Source organism: Trichosurus vulpecula, chromosome 1, assembly GCF_011100635.1.
Source record: "Trichosurus vulpecula isolate mTriVul1 chromosome 1, mTriVul1.pri, whole genome shotgun sequence".
Lineage (NCBI taxonomy): Eukaryota > Metazoa > Chordata > Mammalia > Diprotodontia > Phalangeridae > Trichosurus > Trichosurus vulpecula.
Window position 1 is genome coordinate 132,554,650 of NC_050573.1, and position 20,205 is coordinate 132,574,854.

General features: G+C 40.5%; 1 protein-coding gene and 1 pseudogene across 1 annotated transcript; both read right to left on the reverse strand.

Moving 5' to 3' along the window:
* Positions 1 to 6,052: 6,052 nt before the first annotated feature.
* LOC118834734 lies at positions 6,053 to 13,445 on the reverse strand. Its single transcript, XM_036742174.1, has 2 exons — positions 13,413 to 13,445; positions 6,053 to 6,762 (listed from the first exon to the last, which is right to left on the reverse strand). The coding sequence occupies exon 2, from the start codon at positions 6,760 to 6,762 to the stop codon at positions 6,073 to 6,075; it is 690 nt and encodes a 229-aa protein (XP_036598069.1). The 5' UTR covers positions 13,413 to 13,445; the 3' UTR covers positions 6,053 to 6,072.
* A 3,897-nt stretch (positions 13,446 to 17,342) lies between these two features.
* LOC118842044 lies at positions 17,343 to 18,134 on the reverse strand (annotated as a pseudogene).
* Between the last annotated feature and the right edge of the window lie 2,071 nt (positions 18,135 to 20,205).

The following is a 20,205-nucleotide window of genomic DNA, read 5'->3' on the forward strand; positions in this document are numbered from 1 at the left end:
CTGCATGCATGTGTGTATTTGATTTGATCTTTAAAAATAGAAACACCAGAAGTAGTAATAAATTAAGCTAAAACCAGTTTTTAATGTTCAAAACAGTCCTTTTAAAAATTTCAGCTACTATCTTTTCAATATTTGGTGATGAATTAAAATTTTAAATGGCCCAGTAAATTGCTTCCTTCATAAGTTATGCTACATTTATTAAACTTTATTAAAAATAGATTGAATGCATATTTTATGAATTTTCTATTACACAAATTATCAAAGCCAGAACATAATTCACAGAAAGATGATCTAGAAATATGATATGAGGTATTTTTTCAAAGATGATTTTTTTCTTTTTTAATTTATGGAAAACTTTCAGTAAAGATAATACAAATGAATCTTGATTATCTAAATTAAAGATTATTCCTGATATTGAAAAAAAAACCCCAGTTTGATTAACGAGCCCCCCCCCCCACAAGTATACAATCTTGGTCAATTGACAAGTGAATACTACTTTTTATATTAGAAATAGTGTAACAGAAAGACCCACTCATGCTTACAAGTTCTATCCTGAAGCTGGGATAGCAAAGGGATGTTGGGAAATCAAAATTATGCTGATATAACTCAGTCCCTCTTTTAGTGTATTATCTACCAAGATAAAAGGCATGAATCATACATCATACACCAACTAACGAAGCATGTAACTAAAAGAGAATAACAAAGTAAATGAGAAAGGAAGATGAAGTATTAATATCACACTGGATGGTGAAGTTGATCAATCACTGTGATTAGCATCGCAAGACCTGAGTTCAAATCCAGCCTCAGACACTTATTAGCTATGTGACCCTGGGCAAGTTGTTTAATCTCTTAGTTTCTTCAATATTAAAATGAGGATAATAATAGTACCTACCTCTCAGGATTGTTGTGTGGATCAAATGAGATAATGATTATAAAGTGCTTAGCGCAATGGCCCATTCATAGTAAGCACTATACAAATGTTAGTTGTTGTTACTATTTTTTATTATAATTTTCAACACCCTCACCCTATATGTGAAATTGTACAATCTCCCACAGAATCCCATGCCAGTAAGGAAGACAATTTTTTTTTTATGCAAACCATCCTCCAAGTATAGAAAGGTAACATTCTAGCCCCAAAATATCATAATTCCTCCTTATAGTCAACGTGGAACATTTGAAAGAAGTCTGTATTTAGAATGATAACACCTAGATTTGGATCTTGACTATAATATAAGGCATTCCCAAAATACTAGTGCAATTTTAAAATGGTACCTTAAAAGTTCCTTGGTCGATGTCAATTATATGACTTAGAGTTAAAAAAATTCTCAATTCCTTTTAATGTCTGGATTATTTTAAGCTATTTCAATCTAAATCTGCAGTAAGACTTTTGGAAAACCATTCACTAGCTGGGTGATCAGGAATAAATAACTAACTCTTTTTGTCTTACCCAGTTTCCTCATAGGTAAAATGGGGAGATGAGACTAAATGAGGTTGAAGGCTCCTCCTTGCCATTAACAGCAGCAGCAGCAGCAGCAACAGCAACAACAGCTTGTATTTATATGGTGCTTTAATGTTTGGGAAGCATTTTACCAACATTATCTCTTTTTATCCTCACAATAATCCTGGGAGGTAGGTGCTCTATAGAGATTAAGTGACTTGCCCAGGGTAACACAGGATAAGGTGTCTGAGGCTGAGTTTGAACTCAATTCTTCTCCTCTCCAAGTCTGATACTTTTCTACATAGACTTCTTTGCCTAGCTGCCTCATCTATGAGATATTAACAGTTCAGTGGCTCACTGCTTCTTGCCTACACCCATAGTAGCTCTTTTTCAATGTTTTGGGGGTGCTTATGGTGTTGCTACTCCATTCTGCCTCTTAAGCTGCTTATATCTGTTTCTTTGCTGAGTTGCTGCTGCCATCTGCTGGTTCTGCCATCTATTGCTGTGACTTCTTTATGGGTCAGTGTCTTCCTTGTTTTTTGAGATTTTCCTGGGCCAACATAACTCAGGAGCTAAATCAACAATTCAGCTCATTTGTTAACCATGCATCAACTAAATAAAAGTACACTCAGGCAGCCATCTAGCTAGTTTTCTACTCATCCTCCTTTCACCAAGAGTTTCAGTCAAAGCTAATAAATATTTCTTCCATGTTCCAAGGTAGAAAATGTGTACCTCCCCTTACACTAAAGACATCTGGTTAGTTTTTTATAAAGCTGGAAATAATGACATTGATAAGGTTTTATTTGCCTTTTTAACTCCTGTCATACCCCATTCCTACTAGCAAGTACTTAAATCATACAAATTGCTTTCAAGTTTTGATAAGCCTCAAGATGATACTTCTAAATACTGTATGGAGGGAGAGAGAGAGATGCATTTTCAGCAACTTTGCACTTTATTCTGCCCTTATAGAAAAAAGAAATAATCCTTGACAATCATACAAATAGCAAGGTCAGCCTAATGTAGAATAACACTGACACTGGGTTTTAAATCTAAATAGGGGTGAATTTGGGATTACCACTTCCATTTATAATTGTTCAAATGATGATGGTACTCAGACTTCTGGCAAGACAGGCATAACCTCATTAAACCTCCATCAAATGCATAACATATGTGAATTATGACAACACTGATGTTTTGAAAGTATTGACCAAAAAATTCCTTTGTCAAAACAGTATACTAATTATCATGCCACACTCTGTTCCCAATCTATCTGTATACATCAAGGTTCCTACTCAAAAAAAATCAAGGGATCATACTGTTACCAGGAGACCAAGAACAAGGAACTATAATAAGGGGAACATCAACATCACTGAGTGTTTGGAGACCTTCAGTCAAGGTGGCCTCCCAAGCAGGGACAACAGATTTAATAAGCAACAGAATAGATTTCAAGATGAAGTGAGTTGGAAGTGACTAAATGCTGAAAGCCTAAACCGAATGGAAAAGAGAGATTCTGAAGACATAGACCAATTCAACAAGTTGGAAGGGGCAGAACAAGCATTGAGGAGACAATGTGTGAGTAAGGATATGCCAAACAGCTAGGTGGCATGGTGGATAGAGTGCTGGGCTTGGAGTCAGAAGACTATCTTCCTCAGTTCAAATCTGGCCTCAGACACTTACTGAGTGAGTCTCTTAACCCTGTTTGCCTCAGTTTCCTCATCTGTAAAATGCAAACCATTCCAGTATCTTTGCCAAGAATACCCCAAAAGGGGTGAAAAAGAGTTGGACACAACTAAAATAACTGAATAACAACAGTAATCTATGAACTGCATAAGCAATGGTTGGTGCTATTATATCCACTCTTTTATCTCCAAAGTACAGCACAAAAACATGGTTGCACAAGTCACTGAGGTAGAAAAGAGGCTAAACAGTCATAGAAGTGGGAAAGTGTTGTGGTCTGATAATCAGGGAAGTCGAATGGGCATTATGACAAAAGGCAGACAATTTGCTTTAATTAAATAAAACCTTACTGGTGATTGAATTTCTGCTCCAGGCCACCTGCTTGAGGTGATAAACTCATTCTCTTTGCACAATTGATGGAGATTTGTTAATTAACAATTAAAAGAAGATTCCTGAAATGGTGTCATTTAAGAAAAAAAAAAGATGTCTCATCTAGACATCTAGTAAAGTAAACCTTGAAGTATGACTGAACCTCTAGGTTAGGAAATAGAAAACAAGTAGCTTTTTGAAGCAGTTTGAAATGAGAGTTGCCCTAAAGGGCTACTCAAAGGAACTGAGGACCTTACTAAAGGACTTTTGTTTGAAAATAGGGAGGCAATGGAGGTTTCTGTCCGGTATAATTCAGCACTACTATCCTGTAGTTTGATTCAGGGAGCACTTAAGCCTCATGTTTGATACCTCTGACCTATACTATGAAGATACAAAAACAATGACAAAAAGAGTCTCTTCTCAAGAAGCTTACATTTAACTAAGGAAAAATTTTATTGTAGGCAGATATATAATAAAGGTAGGAATATGTAATAAGGCTGATTGCTTCTTCTGTAAGTTTTACCTAGTCCATTAAATTTCTCCTCATGAGAAATAGGGAACAATATGGAAGCTGGGGGAAATCTAATCACCTTAGATCTCATAGAAATCCTGAAGGATTTTGTTGGGTCGAATTTCCAAAATGATGCAGGCTGACAATAAGGAATTTAAGATGATTTAAGTAGGAATTTCTAACCATAAGTAGTATGGTTGACATAGATCAAGAGTCTTGAAACAGAGCTAAGAGAAAAATGAGTAAAAGTTGATAGGTAAAGGAAGTGGGAAGAATGGTTAAATAGTAGCTTATCTGAAAACAAACAAAAACAATTAGGGTTTTAGTAAACTTCTGTTGTACCAGAAGTGAGTGAGACATGCCACAGAGTATAAGTTTTAAATGGAGAATTTATTAGCTGGTGACTATTGGGGTCTTGCTACCCAAATCAATGGCCCCGTGTTGGGGTGAAGGTGTGACTTATATAGGACATGTGGGGGTAAAGTGGTTAATTATCTCCTGGAACCTACAGGCCAGGTCACAGGGTGGGGGGAACAGGAACAAAGGTCCTGGCTGATCAAAAGATTCTGTCAGGTTATCGTTAAGTGGGATAATTTTATTGACATTCCTTGGTGGAGTCATGGAGCCCCAGGGATATCTGTTAGACAGAAAGGGTCTGCCAGGTTATCCTGTAGTGGGATGGTCCCATCTATTGACATTCCTTGGAGGAGTCACAGGGCCCCAGGGATATCTGCTAAATGCTGAAGAGATCTGAGTCCACTCTTTCTGGGGGTGCTTGTCAGTAGCTAGGGGGTTTCTCAGGGGTTCCTAATGGTAACTGATTTTTCCAGTATTACATTTCCCACTTTCTTTTATGGAGGTGTTCAAATTTTTGAAAAAAAGGAACGACCTGATGGGGCATAGCAATAAAATGAGGGGGCCAACCAAAATGCTAAGCAGGGGTAAGCCTGGGGAAGGCATGAATTTTGATAGTAACAATAAATGGCAAGGCTCAGGCAGAGATTCTGGCCCAATGATAACGCTAGGCCGATGGCTCCAGAGGAAGGCCAGACCTAGTTGGAAGACTCAAGGAGAGCCAAGGAGCCTCCCGGGGACTGCACTCCAGAAATTTAAAAAATGGCATAAAACGTTCCACACTTCAGGTTCTAAAATTCTGTGATGCTATTAGGTTTTTCTCACTGTCAGTCTGGGTGTGTGATTAGTAGTCTTAGGCTATGAACAAAAAGCCCTCCATTACCTGTTTATCCCAGCAAGTTGTAGCTTAGAAAACAACAGCAAGCAGGTGCCCTTAAAGATGATAAAAAGCTGCCTGGGGGTGGTGTGGGGTGTGAATTTCAGATCAGAAGTTATAAAAGACTAATAGGTATTTGCTAGGGATATCTTATACCTAGTAACAATTAAAAGAAAAAAAAAACAAACTCTGAAATTTTGTGAATCTCATTAAAGAACTTTTAAATTGCAAAGAGACAAGGTGGAGAAATTATTCTCATATATAACTACCAAGAGGGATACCACAAAAAGGAAAGTACAATGTAGAGAGAAGAAAGAAGGAAGAAGAAGAATAGGAGGCCCAAAAGTTTATGGGAGAAAACAAATAAACAAAAATAAAAACCATAATCTCTAATGTCTGTATAAAAAATGTATTAAGTGTGACTAAAAGAAAAGTGAGCCAGCTATGTTAACACAAAAAAGCAAAGTCATCATAGCAGTCCTCTGTCGGCGGCCGGACGGGTGTGCCCCACAATAGCACCCCGTTCTCCCCGACTACCGCCTCACACTCACCCTGCCCACGGGTCTTCGGACGTCTCCGGCTCCTCCCGGGGGACGCGAGAGGAGAATCACCAGGCAGCTACCAGAATGCGACAAGCAGTTTTATTGCAATGGCGTACCAGAAATCTTACACAAAAATCCCCCTGACCCTCTCTGGGGTGCTCCTTATATTGGGAGTTTCGGGTTAGCTCCTCCCCAGTTCCTCCCCGAAGGTGGAGCCCTTCCAGTTGGAGCCGCCCCGGTACTGACGTAACAGAAGCCACACAGGCACTGCTGCGTCAGCAGGTCCAGACTCCCTGGCGTCTCACTACCCTTTCAGGAGGCCCAGGTCCAGAGCGCCCCTAACAACTCCCCCTTTTTGTTTAATGACATCGGCTTTTACAGCTTCTAAGGAGCGGCGCAAAACCCCAATCATACAAGAAATCAAGTAGGGCAGGAACAAACAGATGAGAAAGGCTAGTATGAGAACAAGTCCTCCAATGGAGGCCCATTGGAGCAACTGGTGGACACTGAGAGTGTCCCACCAGGCCTTAGCATTGGTATAGTTCTCTTCCCAGTCGCCATTGAATTGTATAGTGGCATTCTGTATGGCCGCAATGACCTCATCTAGCATATGCAGTTCAGTGGTGAAAGTAGTGGCAGTGCTAGAAGTCTTTCTAATAGTGCATACTGGGAAACATGGTAGGGAATAGGGGTTACACAGACAGGATGGGCTGCAGGTCACCAACTGGAACATCGGGAGATTCGGGGTAACAGCCCAGTGCGTGGGCTTTGCTGCCAGGGGCGGCAAGATGGCAGGAGCAGCTGTGGACGGGGTCACCAACTGGATCATGGCGAGCAGGCAGCTGAGGGCGTTGGTGAAGGCCGCCCTCTGTTTCCAGACAGTCCTGTTCTTTCGTCGTGGCCTCCGTCCCCTGGGGCGTCGTTGCGTCTGCTGGGGGTGCGACCTCACGGACCCGGCGGAGGGGCACCCAGACGTGTTCTCCTGTGGCATCATCTGTGGAGACACAAAGATACCCTCTCCCTCTAACTACAACCCTCCCTGGCCCGTGCCACACCCCTTTTTCGTCTTTCCACCAGACCGTGCTGCCTTGAAGGCACGCAGTTGGCGGCGGTGCCTCTTGTGGGCCCGGTTCCTGTTTGTCATACCGGTCCCCAGCATAGTACTTTAATGCAGGCGTAAGGCCATCATCACGAAATCGTAAAAAATAAAAAATTGGCAGTAATAAAAAATGGGCAGTAAAGGTAGCTGTAGCGAGCTGCGCATGGGTCAGCCTACCCACCACTCCCCCTTTTTGTTTTATGAGAATAGGACTCACATATATAAGGGATTTAATTAAACATCTTTCATCCTCTACGTTAAACTTATCCCAGTGTAAAAGCCAAATATTAGAATCCTTTCCATCTATTGTACATTCAGTTCCTCAGCAAGTCAAGTGCATTGTTTAGGACCTACATAACTCAAACAAGTTCTTTCTCTGGGCTGATGACCTTGCCCGTGCAGAGAGTGCAGAGAGTTTCCAAGGGCCTTGGCAATGTTACAAAATAAGGAGAAGCAACATGGTCTCTAGGAAGGGGTTACACAGAGAACTCTGTGTGCTATCTGTTGCTGTTCCCCTGAGCAAACTTATTCAAGGTCGAGTCTTACCAAAAATTATGCAAAGGAGTGCACAAAACTTTCCTTCATAAAAAATCTCTCTTTCTCAGACAGCTTATAATTTATCCTGATATTATTAATTTCCACCTTCCCCACATAATTAAAAAAAAGGAAAACTAAACTCACCATAATAAATACTATCTCTAAGCAACAACATTAATAGCGTAAGTAATGATCTCACAAATTTCCCAAATGATAGCAAAACAATTAAAGACAAAATTTGGTAATTTAAGATTTCTCAAATTACAATTCGGAACCGAATAACAGTTAGATTATAAAAGAAATTGCGTTTCTAACAACACAGATGATATAGCTGAAAAATTTGAGACGTATAACAAAATATCAAAAAAAAACCATAATTATCATCCATTAAAACTTGAAAACCAAGACCAATTAATTTCCATTTTGGTGGCTTTACCGCAGTCAGATATGACCCCAAATTGCTTAAGACAGAGAATCATTCATCTCATTACCAAAACTTCACATTGAAGAAAATCCACATAAAATTAATATAAAGCAATTATTTTTAACTTAAAACAGTTTACATTTAAATAGCATGTATCTTACTACAATTATGCGATCTTTGTAACATCCCTGGGAATGGATTCCACCACCATTCCCTTATTGAACAGCAAACTACAGTAAATAGAATTTTCTTGGGGCTATATAGTTAATAAATTTCTTAATTATTCGAATATGAATTTCTAAGTTCCCTTCACATTTTTCTTGGGAAAGTTGTACAAATAGTTTGCAATCACGTATTATAATTAGATCGGTTTAAAATGTACTGGGCCAGTATTCTAACTACTTCTTTTGCCCTAAGAAATTTGAATCATTGCTAAGAAGGTATAGTCGGTTTCCCTTCCAGGCAGAGGGGGTTGATAATTAATTGAACAGCAATCATAACAACTCATAATAAGCAACATCTTTACCCTAATCAATATTCGTATAAAATTTAATAGAATCCACCCACAAATCTAGGTCAAAAGGTGGGTGACACAATTTCTTTTATCTCTTCAGAACTTAATTGGTTTTTAACACTAAAACAGTAATCCCAAATAACCTAGTTAACAATCTTACAAGTTTCCTAAGTGCTGGCAGAAGTGTTTTAGCTGTGATCTTAACAAGGTAGGGTTAGCAAGGCTGAGAAAGTAACTTAACCAGTTTTACACAATTGTTTTCATTTTGTAGTTTCACCAAAATTCAAATTAAAGATCACTTTGTCTAATCTCATATCTAGTCACTTAAATTTTACAACGTAGGAGAATTTTACTACAATTCAGAAGTACAATAGAAAAATTTCAGATGACATTAACTGCATTCCCAAATCATTACATACATTAGGCTTACCAAGCATAGAGGCTTTTCTTCTCCTCATAGTTGCAGAGCCTGGCTGTGGACTGAAAGGGGGGAAGGTGCTGGGAAGCTGCAGAGTCCAGCACCTGAATTAAAGGTCTAAGGAATTATTGAGGGGTCCCTGAGAGATCTTTACCTTCTTATAGGGGTTGTATTTTAATTTCTACAGTTTCTATGTATTATGATTTAATTTATTTGAGGACTTTTAGGGGAAAGGCACATCAGAATAAAAGAGCCTAAATAAGAAAAAGCAGCTTGTACACAGGGCAATTATTTTGAAAAGAAGCCAACTCTCTATTGTGTATTTACGAATCACTTTAAACTTTCCAAGTAGCAAACGTAGGAAAATCACAGCGAGCTAGAAATGTTTTCACCCGGGCGGACTGGGTTATATCTATGGAGATAATTCCTATCCGAAGAAGTATTTTTGTTTCTCGGGACTACAGTAACAGTCAGTAACAGTCCTTTGGGTACACTATGTTCAGATTGGCTTTCACGTTTGGCTTTCATTTCTCTGTTTTGGAAGCTTTAAACCACTTGTTTCAAATTCAAACAGGAATGAGGGTCACTAAATTGCACATGAGGATCTCTGTAGTTGTAGATTGAAAAGTACTTATCAACTCTATAGATTTAATACCGTTATGTCATTAAATATTTTCCAACTTTTTTATCTATACTAGTCTCATGGTGATTCTCATTCACCACACAGGAATTAAAACATCTTTGTATATACTTCTGACATAGAGCTGGAATTCTTAGCCCCCCAAGGAGTCTACGGATTGGAGGGGGATACAGAATATCTTTTGTCTTATAAACTGATTTTTCTTTACAACAGAATCTGCTAAATCAAGATCTTAATGGTTCTAATTTTCTCAAGTAAATTTTACTTCTGTGTTCACTCCTTAAAAACTTTTTTGGAAGTGAGAGCTTTGAATTTGCCAGTCTAAGGTGAGTGGGACTCTGGAAAAGATCCAGTGGTACCATGTCCCTTTCTCCTCATACTGGGAGACTCAGAGTGTCTCTTCCTTTTGCATTTTCCAAATTTGCCTTAGTGCCAAATGGTATGAGAAATTCTGACTTTATCTTAAGCATCAAATCAGGAGTAACACATTTCTTTAAATTTCAGGGAAAAGGTCCCCGCCTCCTCTCTTATCTCTCCTCACATCCCAAATTGGCCAGATTTGGGATGAAGAGAGAAAGAAAGAGCATTATTTTCAACAACTATAAACCGTTAAACAAGAAGACATTTTCCTCTCTCCCGCTCTCCCCCCCTGCCCTCCCGCTCCTCTGAAGAGACTGGAGTCAGGGAGGGAGAGAAAGAGACAGTGGACATTACAGGGTGTCAGGTTACACACACACAGAAACACAGATACAGCACACAGACACAGAGACAAAAAACACAGAGAGGATTTTTGAATCCTATGCACAAATTGCTTGGCCCTCTGATGTAACGGAGGCCAGGTGCCATGCTTTATTGGGGTTGTGGAGACCCTGCGTTTAAGATGATCAGAGGCAGATCGCTGGCTGGTCTCTTAAAGAGACAGCTTTCTCTTACTAACTTCTTCAGAAAGTGAGGAGTTGGGGAAGGGGCCAAAGAAGACTTCATTCTTTCCTTCGGACCATATGCTAAGTTGCCTTTTTCTGGTATCTTGTCCTTGGAGTCTACCAAGTGTGCAAATTCCTCCTCTTGCTCTGTTCCGGTAGCCACATCTGTAATTCGGGGAGTGATTGTACACCCCTGATCTTGGCCATCTTGTATATGATTCTTATGAATGTGGCCTGATCCGTGGCTTAAGTTTCTCAGTTTCCATTTCTCTTTCTTTATACTTTTGTGTCACATTCATTGGCTTTGTGTTCAGCATCTCAATCTCTAAGTTCTGCAACTGTTGGTTTAGTAGCTTATTATCTGAACCAACCTTCTCAAGTTCTTTCTGTAATGTCTGATTCCTCAAAGTTAACTCAGTGATCTTCTTTCCAAATTCACCTGACTTTTGTTCAAATTTGTCTTTAAGTTGTTCATGTTCTTCTGGCCTAACATGTTGAGAAAGCTTAGCTTCATAGTTCTCAAGTTCTCTCTTTAACTGCCTAAGTTCAGCCTGTGATTTTTCATATTCCCTTTCCATCTCTACGAACTTTTTTGCTTTCTCATTCACTTCATTTGATGGTAAGCTCTTCATGTTTTCAAATTTTTCCGTAGGGATGGAGAGGGCCAACTTTGTTGCTAACTCCTTTAATTGGCCTTCCATCTCCAAGGCTTTTCTTCCTCTCTTCTCTCGCTCTATTTCAGACATGCTAAATTCTTTCTGTAGTCGCTTATTTTCTTCTCCTAGTCTCCCTTTATCCCTTTTAAATTCCTCTACTAACTTTTCATTTCTTTTGATTTGGTTCTTTAGCCTTCCTGCTTCAGCAGAAGCTCCCTCATATTTTGCTTTCATTTCTTTCAATTGCTCCCTTAGTTCTTCTGTTAATCTGTTATTTCCTGAAGCTGCTTCATTCGTCAAGTGCTCCTTTAGAGCAAGAAAATGAGTCTGCATTTGCTTTATTTTACCTTCTGAATCATACATTCTCTTTTGCACATCTTTTAAAGCATCCTCCAACTGCTTTATCTGGTCATCAGAATCCTCCTTGACTCTTTCACATTCTAATGCCAAAGCTTTGCATACTGCCACCTTATGGGCCAGTTCATTTTGGAGCTTAATCTTATCTTGCTTAACTGAATCACAAAAGGCTCTCAAGGCATCTAACTCTTTCTTTAAAATCTCATTTTCAGAAATGGCAGTTTGACTGGGTAAGGATAGTTCCAATGGTCTTAGCATGGAACGACAGTTTTTGGCTACATGCCCTAACTTGCCACATGAGAAGCATTTAATGCCGTTAAATGGCGCACGGCAAGCGTTCTTCATATGCCCCTCTTTCCCACAGTTGAAGCAAGTAAGCCTCCTTCCATTCCCGCCCCACTGTGCCATCAACTGAGTTTGTTTTTCCAGGCATGAAGCCATCATGGTCATAGGGTCTCGGTGTGGCAAATCCATCATTTTTTCAATAATTTGATCAAGGGAGGGATTATGTGGCAGCGATGCAAGCGCTGCACGATATTGCGGTAACAGCCCTCCCTTCACCAACTGCACTATCAGAGGTGGTGCTGCGCCCGTCTTGCCAAAGGTGGCATGGACTACTGTTTTCACCCTGCTAATAAAGTCCAGAGGTGATTCATTATTCCTCTGCTTGAGGGAAGTTAAGGAGACCTTGCTCCCAGGAGTGCCTAATTTTTGGAGGGCCTTAATGTGGCAGGTATTCACTGCCCTCCTCACCAGGTCGTCATAATTTAACTGGTGTTGTAAAGACACATAAGGTCCTTGTCCCAAAATCATGTCTAAGGCATCCTGCTCGTCTGCAATATTATGCTCTGCAATAAACTTCTGCGCTTCCCTACGGACGTAAGCCTTGAAGGCTACTGCCGTGGCGGGCTCAAAAATCGCCTCTGCAACTTCCTGAAAATCGAATGGGGTCCAGGGGAGCATAAGGCAGGATGATTCTAAAGCCTTTTGTACATAGGCTGAGCCTGGGCCATATTTCTGGACTGCCTCCTTCAAATCTTTAATAAACTTAAAGGGAACAGGTCGGTGATATCTGTCCTCGTCTATATCGCCTGGATTTTCTATCAGCACCGGTAGTGCCATCGGGGAGTCCCACTCTGCCCAATCTACATCCTCCCCGTCTTTCACAGCCTGGCGTAGGCTGAAGGACAGCAGGCTCTGTGGGGGCCGGGCTGCAGCTGCACCCTTTGTACTGAACGAAAAGCCTTTCCGCGGCCCCAGTGTCATCTCTGCCAGCAGGGCAGTGGCCCCTTCCTCCTTCTCCCTGAACTCATGAGTTCCCTCCCACTTATGCCAGCCTGTCTGTTCCTCTTTTCCCTCTTTGAAGAGGTGCCGAGGCGGTAAAGAAGCACCTCCTTTGCCTAGGGAGTTCTGCTCTTCCTTCCTTTTGGGGGCTGCTAACAACCCCTCCCTCGGAGGGGGACATGGGAAGTCCTCTTTGCCTTGCTGTAAAGCCTCCCAAGGGTAGATGGATTTTGGCTCGGGAGTTTTCTCTTCCTCATCGTCATCATCCGAGCCTGCCAGGGATGCCCCTACTTGGGCCCCCCTTTCGTCCCGTATAGGGGGTGGCTGGGGCGATAGGGCAGCCCCAATCACCGAGTAAATCGCAAAATCCTTGGGGTCTAAGAATGTGGGGTCTGTTTTATGGTAAGAGGCCATTTGCTGGCCCACCAAACCCCATCTCTGCAGATCTACCCCCGTGTGTTCTAACCACGGGCTAACTACCCAAACTTTCTCCACCCACTCTCTACATGCTCTTATCTGAATTCTAACGCCTTGCTCCTTACAGACCTTGTAGATCTGGCAGGCGAGTACGCCTTTGTCCTCCGGCTCAACACGGGCTTTACAGACCTTCGGTCCCATCCCAAGGGCTCAACCTGTCTCCTTGGGTTCTGCCTGGTCTTCCGCTCCCCTTATCTATTGGGAGCAGGAGCGGCCTCACTGGTCAAGCCCCACGTTGGGCGCCAGCTGTCGGCGGCCGGACGGGTGTGCCCCACAATAGCACCCCGTTCTCCCCGACTACCGCCTCACACTCACCCTGCCCACGGGTCTTCGGACGTCTCCGGCTCCTCCCGGGGGACGCGAGAGGAGAATCACCAGGCAGCTACCAGAATGCGACAAGCAGTTTTATTGCAATGGCGTACCAGAAATCTTACACAAAAATCCCCCTGACCCTCTCTGGGGTGCTCCTTATATTGGGAGTTTCGGGTTAGCTCCTCCCCAGTTCCTCCCCGAAGGTGGAGCCCTTCCAGTTGGAGCCGCCCCGGTACTGACGTAACAGAAGCCACACAGGCACTGCTGCGTCAGCAGGTCCAGACTCCCTGGCGTCTCACTACCCTTTCAGGAGGCCCAGGTCCAGAGCGCCCCTAACAGTCCTCTTAAATGAGGAAGACATGACACTCCCCTAAATGCTTTAGGAATGGCCAAGATCCTCATAGACATCTAGGATTTTGAATTTCTTTTTAGATTCCTGGCCATGACATGATCATATACCTTAAACATCTGGTCTAGACTGGACTTAGATTGAAACTGCAAAAAGAGTGATAAAAGAGAAGGGGAGAAATTAGGAAAACATTTTGTGGTTACTTCTCTTGGACAACATAGAGGAAAAACAAGAGTCTGGGAGCCATGGTAATGAAGATCAGATTATTGGGGCAAAGATAGAACCGAGGTGGAAAAAGCTCCCATGGGGAGAGAGTTTTATTGCCTGCCACGGGAAAAAAAAAGATCCGTAGCTTCTAGAAAGAAAAGTTTGTGCAGTAGTAAACTTCCTTCCCTATGCTAAAAAAATCAAGTGGATGAGGGACATCATCTTTTTGACTTCTTTTCTTTTCTTACAAACCTCCCCCAACATGATAATTCATTTTATGCTAACCTTTTATTGTTGCCCCATCTTTTAGTTAATCTTGAGTCATTTAGGCTAAAAAGAAAAACCATTCTCCATTGTCTTGCTGTTTAATCTAGAATCAATGTGTATGAGGGGAGGATTTCATTTTTAGAGACTATCTACACTAGGATGCTCAAGTTTTCATTGTATAAGTCAAAAATATGTTACTGGAAGCTATTGAGCTTTAGTTTAAGTTTTTAAAAATAACTTTTATTGATTTTTCTATATCACCATAGTATTTGACATATCCCTCTCTGTCTGTGAGAGCCATTCCATATGACAATTTTTTGTGGGGGGAGTTAACAAAAAGGAAGCACAACTAATCAATACACATGAAGATGACCCTCCGATCTACTTATTCAGCCTTAACTTACAAACTCTAGTCTTGCATCTCTAAGTACTATTGGATTGACTAGGTGACAACTGAGATCACAAAATCACAAAATTTACCTTTTTACAAGTTTTTATAGGCAATTAAGTTGACCTTTTTTAAAAATTCAAATAAAATCAAGGCCAATAATCCATACATAAATATTGCTGCTGGAAGCATATTGACTTTGTTTTGAAATGTGATATTATCTGTATTTCATTTTATTTTTATTTATTCTGTTTTATATATCCTAACTATCCTGTAGTTTGATTCAGGGAGCACTTAAGCCTCATGTTTGATACCTCTGACCTATACTATGAAGATACAAAAACAATGACAAAAAGAGTCTCTTCTCAAGAAGCTTACATTTAACTAAGGAAAAAACAAGTATGAATAAAATTAATTATAAAATATATTTTAAAAATCATTTACAGGCAGGAGATGTTAGCTACTGGGGACAATCAGGATTGAATTCCTTTAGGAGATAGTTCTTGAGCTGAACTTTGAAAGAATTAAGAGATTTTACTAGATTAAAGTTAGAAGGTAGTTTATTTCAATCATACAGTATACAGTCTATAGAGAGTCATGGAGGTAGAAGATGGAAAGCAATGTTTGGGGAAGAGGAAGTCAGCTAGTTTAGTGGACTAAGTGAAGGACAGCAATCCACAATAACTTGTTTAAACAAAAAAAGAGTTTGTATCTTAATCAAGAAACAAGAGGGTGCCACTAGTATTTCTTTAACAGGGAAGAAATATTATTAGAACTTTCCTTTAGGATTACAATTTTGTGACTTTTTGGAGAATGGTTTGTAGAGGGGAGGATCTGGAGGCTTAGGAATTAATTAGGGGTTTGTTAGTATAGTCCAAGCAAAAGGTGTTGAGGATCTGAACTAGAGTGGTGACTTTGTGAATGAAGAAAAGGGGAAGAATGTGAGAAATATTGTAGATGTAGAAATAACAAGCTCTGACAATTGATTATTTGGTGGGGTAAGGGAGAGTGGGATGAAGAACAATTCCTAGATTACAAACCTTGGTGACTAGAAGCATGGAAGTACTTATAACAGAAATGATTGGTTGGTTGTTATCCTTTATTCTTCAAGAGGACCAAAATGACATTATTATGTTGGGGTCAAGAGATAGTGTGTCCAGCTGTGGCTCATCAGACCCATTAACAAGCTCAGAATACTCTACCACAGGTCAGGCACAAATGGTCCATATGAACGTTAGGAGTTGGAGGTGTCTCTAAATTTGAACATCTCACATTTCTTTTGAGTTACTACAGTAACTAACAACAGAAATAGGAGAGTTGTGAAGGCAGGAGGATTTGGGGGCAAATTTAATGAGTTATTTTTGAATATAATTAGCTTGAGATGCTAAATGTCCAAAAAGCAATAGGCAACACAGGACTGGAAGTAAGGCTGAATATATAGAATAAACCTCTAAGCATTTAGAGTTAACCTCTAAGCATTTAGATTATCTACATGGAAATGATCATGAAACCCAGAGAAGATAGTGGAGTTACCAAAACAAAGGGAGATAATAGGCCCATGACAAAGCATGACCAAGTTAGTAGGTATGGCATGTAAAATACTTCGATGGGGGATATTTTAAGTTTTGGAGAATAGTTCAAAGCAAAAAGACCTGGGGGGGGGGGGGGGCTGTGGCTGAGCTAGGACCTTGAAAGCCACTAAAGTATTCAAAGTTTTAACATTTGTGAATTATATCAGACTCAAAAAGGACAATGAGATCCAGAGAAATTTCAGGTTAGTGTCCTTATAGACTATTACCTATTCCTTTTCTTTTATCTTCCTTTAATCTTTTTTTGAAGAAAAGACATGGTATTTGGATTTATTTGCCAGCTTCTTACATGTTCTCTGGGAAACATTAAGGCACTGGGATGGGGAGTGAAGAGGTTCCTGCCCCATCCTCCCAATATCTGCCCTGAGGACATAGAGCCTAAGTGGTGAGGGAGAAATTCTAATAAGACCCTCAAGGATGCTGAGGGAAGGACTGGAGGATGGGAGGTAGAGAGCTAAGGAAAGGTACTTCAGTCTGGAGGCTGGGAAACACTTCAGTTCCAGTCTAACTCTGTGGTGGGTAAAGACATAAAGAAAAAGGAGGGGTCCCTGAGAATGGGTTTGGGGATCAGTGGTAGTGGACTGATCAGGGCCAACCTCTTTCCCCTGGGATTTGGAAAGGAAAATAGGAAGAAAGAGGCCTATCATTGGGGACAGGCACAAAACCCTCACTCCTCCCCCAGTCTTTCATCTCTTTCTAGATTGAATTGAGGGATCCTTAGGTAGTAGAGTGGGATCCTGGATTAAGAGATACTAAATCTGGAATCTGAGTGTGGGCTCCAAGTCAGAGAGCTAGCTCCATACCATATCCAGAGAACTGTGCCTGGAGTTCACAAGGAGAGAAATTTGGAGTCTAGGAGGTAGAGCTGGGAATTCAGGAGAGATAGAGTTTTGGGGGTGGGAGAGATATCTAAGGACCCAGAGGCATGCAGTCTCAAGCTTCAAGGGGTGGCCTCTCAAGTTAGAGTAGGTGTGGAAACCTCAAATTTGGGAGTGGAACCTGGAATCCAGAAGACAGATTCTCTAGGATAGCTCTTGGATTTCAGGGAACAGAACTTTGAATGGGGAGTAGGGGTGGGGGATAGTCAAGGCTTTAGAGCCTAGGGACAATAGTTTCATCCTAGGGGCTAGATTTCACTCAGCATCTACATCATGAGGCCCAGCAAGTAACTGAAGCTTTCTTTGAAGCTGGGCACAGAGGCAACACAAGTCTTGCTGGTCTAGCCCATGAGCCAGGCCCAGGTAGGGGGTGAGTAGTGCAGCCAAGAGGATTCAAGGCCCACTTGGGGCACAGCCCATAACACTGTCAGGAGCTCCACACACACAGGATGTCTCAAGTGCTCAAAGAGTTTCAGTGCCCTGGGGGACTTCAGAGCCAAGGCCCCACCCCCCCCACCCCAGCCCCAGCACATGGTAGTATACCTATCTGAGGCCCATGAATTCAGGACAGTCAAAAACCAAGAGGATACTCAAAATGAGAAGCCAAGCTATGATGTGCATCACGAAGCAGAGAAGGGGCACTCAGGTCACCCAGGGCTCTGACTGTGCTTCCCAGAGGACTGGGCCCTCTGGAGCTGTCTCCCAATAATGCATCACCACCTGCAGGGCCAGGACAGTGCAGGCCACGTAGAGCGACCTCTGCAGGACCCCAAAGTGCTGGGCCATCCATGTCTTCACAGGTTCTGCTGCCATAAGACTGTGCTGCCCCATGAACAGCAGCACCAGCCCCAGGTCCTGCGCTAGAGCTGCAAAGATGCCAGGGTCCTGTAGGGCAGTCAGCCATTCCTGTCGACTATCTGGTCTCAACTTCTGAGTGCTCCCGATTAGTGGTTGCGAAGATGTGAAGCATACAAATTCTACTCCAGTGCCACAGGCCAGAACGAAAGAGGCTAAGGCCACAGGGACCAAGAGCAGCACAGGGGCCATGGCTAGGGAAGCGGTATCTATCCTCCTTTAAATTAATTCATTTCTGAATATGCTGTGATATGCAAAAATTTCAAAATTGTAGTGTTTTAGAATTTATTTCATCTAGTTCAATTCTATCATTTTACACATGAGGAAAAAAGGGGTCAGAAAGTTCAAGTGACCTGCTCAAAGTCACATAGTGGCAAAATGAGAACATAGAGCCAGGTGTTCTGACTCCAAATCTAGTTCCCTTTCTGTTGTCTGGCAATGATTCTTTCAGACATAGCTCAATGATCAGGAACAATAATTATGTATGTATATTTCTGTGGAAAATTACCTGGGGAAAAATAGATTTGGTTCCAACATTTATGCATCTTAAGTGAATATCTCTTGTAGGACTCAAAAAAATACAGATAAACTGCAAGGCAGCACGTAATAGTAAATGTTGACAACCATTCTGGAAAGCAATGTGGAACTATACTCAAAAGAATTTACTAAAGCATGAAAGCCCTTAGATTTTTCTATACCACTATTAAGCCTATACCCAAAAGAGATCAAACAAAGAAGACACACACATATACACACAAATATATAAATATATATATACATATATACACATATGCATATATATGTGTAGTTATAGTTATATGAAGTTTCATTACTTGGAAGATATACACATATATAAAATAGGTTATACAATGTATATGTGGTATGTGTGTATGTGTGTATGTACGTACATATATACACATGTATATGTATATAATGTCTCTAATGGATAGCATATTTCATCATTGCATTGATTGTTATTCTTAGAGTTTTCAAAATTGTTTCAAAGTTGTTCAACAGCATTATTGTTATATAAATTATACACATATAAATCATATAATGTATATAACATAATAAATGCATAAAATTATGAAAATATTATCTAAAATACCACATGTGTGTACATATAGATATACCTATTTGGATAGATATAGATATATTTTTGTTCAGTCATTTCTGTCATGTCTGGCTCTTTGTCACCCCATTTGGGGTTTTATTGGCAAAGATACTGGAATGGTCTGCCATTTCCTTCTCCAGTTAATTTTAGAAACGAGGACACTGAGGCAAATCACGTTAAGTGATTTGCCCAGGGTCATACAGCTAGTAAGTTTCTGAGGCCTGATTTGAACACAGGAAGATGAGCCTTCCTGAATCCAGACTGCATCTATCTATCAATCTATCTATCTATCTATCTATCTATCTATCTATCTATCTATCTATCCATTGGGGTGTGTATGTGTGTGTGTATGGGTGTGTATATATGTATGTGTATGTATTCATGTATATATGCACGTATATATACATGTGTGTGGTGTGGGTATGTATATATCTTTTTAAGGTGATCCCCCCAAACTACCCTGTAACCTAAGAGAACATCCAAAAATTGAGAAATCACAGGAAAAAATTGTGAAATATTAATAGAATGGATAGCAATTGTGCTATAAGAAATGAGGGAATAAATGATCTCAAAGAGATGGAGAAAGACATATTAACAGATAAAGAGTTATAGGAAATAAAAAATATTCATTCTTAATTAAAAAAATAGAAGGTTGGGAGGTGTTATAGAATTGAAATGCTGCATGTACTTTCAGATGAGGTTACTGTATTATTACTTTTCCTTAACTGTTTTACTTTATTACAAGAAATAATAGCAGAAGTCATCTAAATATTTGAAATATAAAAATAAAATAAATCAATAAAACACTTTTAACTCATAAAAAATCTGGAAATAATGAAATGGAAAAACCAATAGTTGTCATGTTGGATTGACTTGTGGACTTGGAATCAGAGAGACATGAGTTCGAATCTTTTCTCAATCACTTAATATTTTTGTGACACTGGGCAAATTGCTTAAGACAGCTTTCTCATCTCTAAAAGGTAACAGCATATACATAACAGGGATATGGTGAAGATAAAATGCAAAACTTTTTAAAGCATTTTGTAATCTTTAAAGCATGATTTAAATGCTGATCAATATTTTTATGGGTTTGTCCTTGCTTATTGTCTTGAGATTGTTCTTGAAATACTATTTTAAGAAAACACTGTT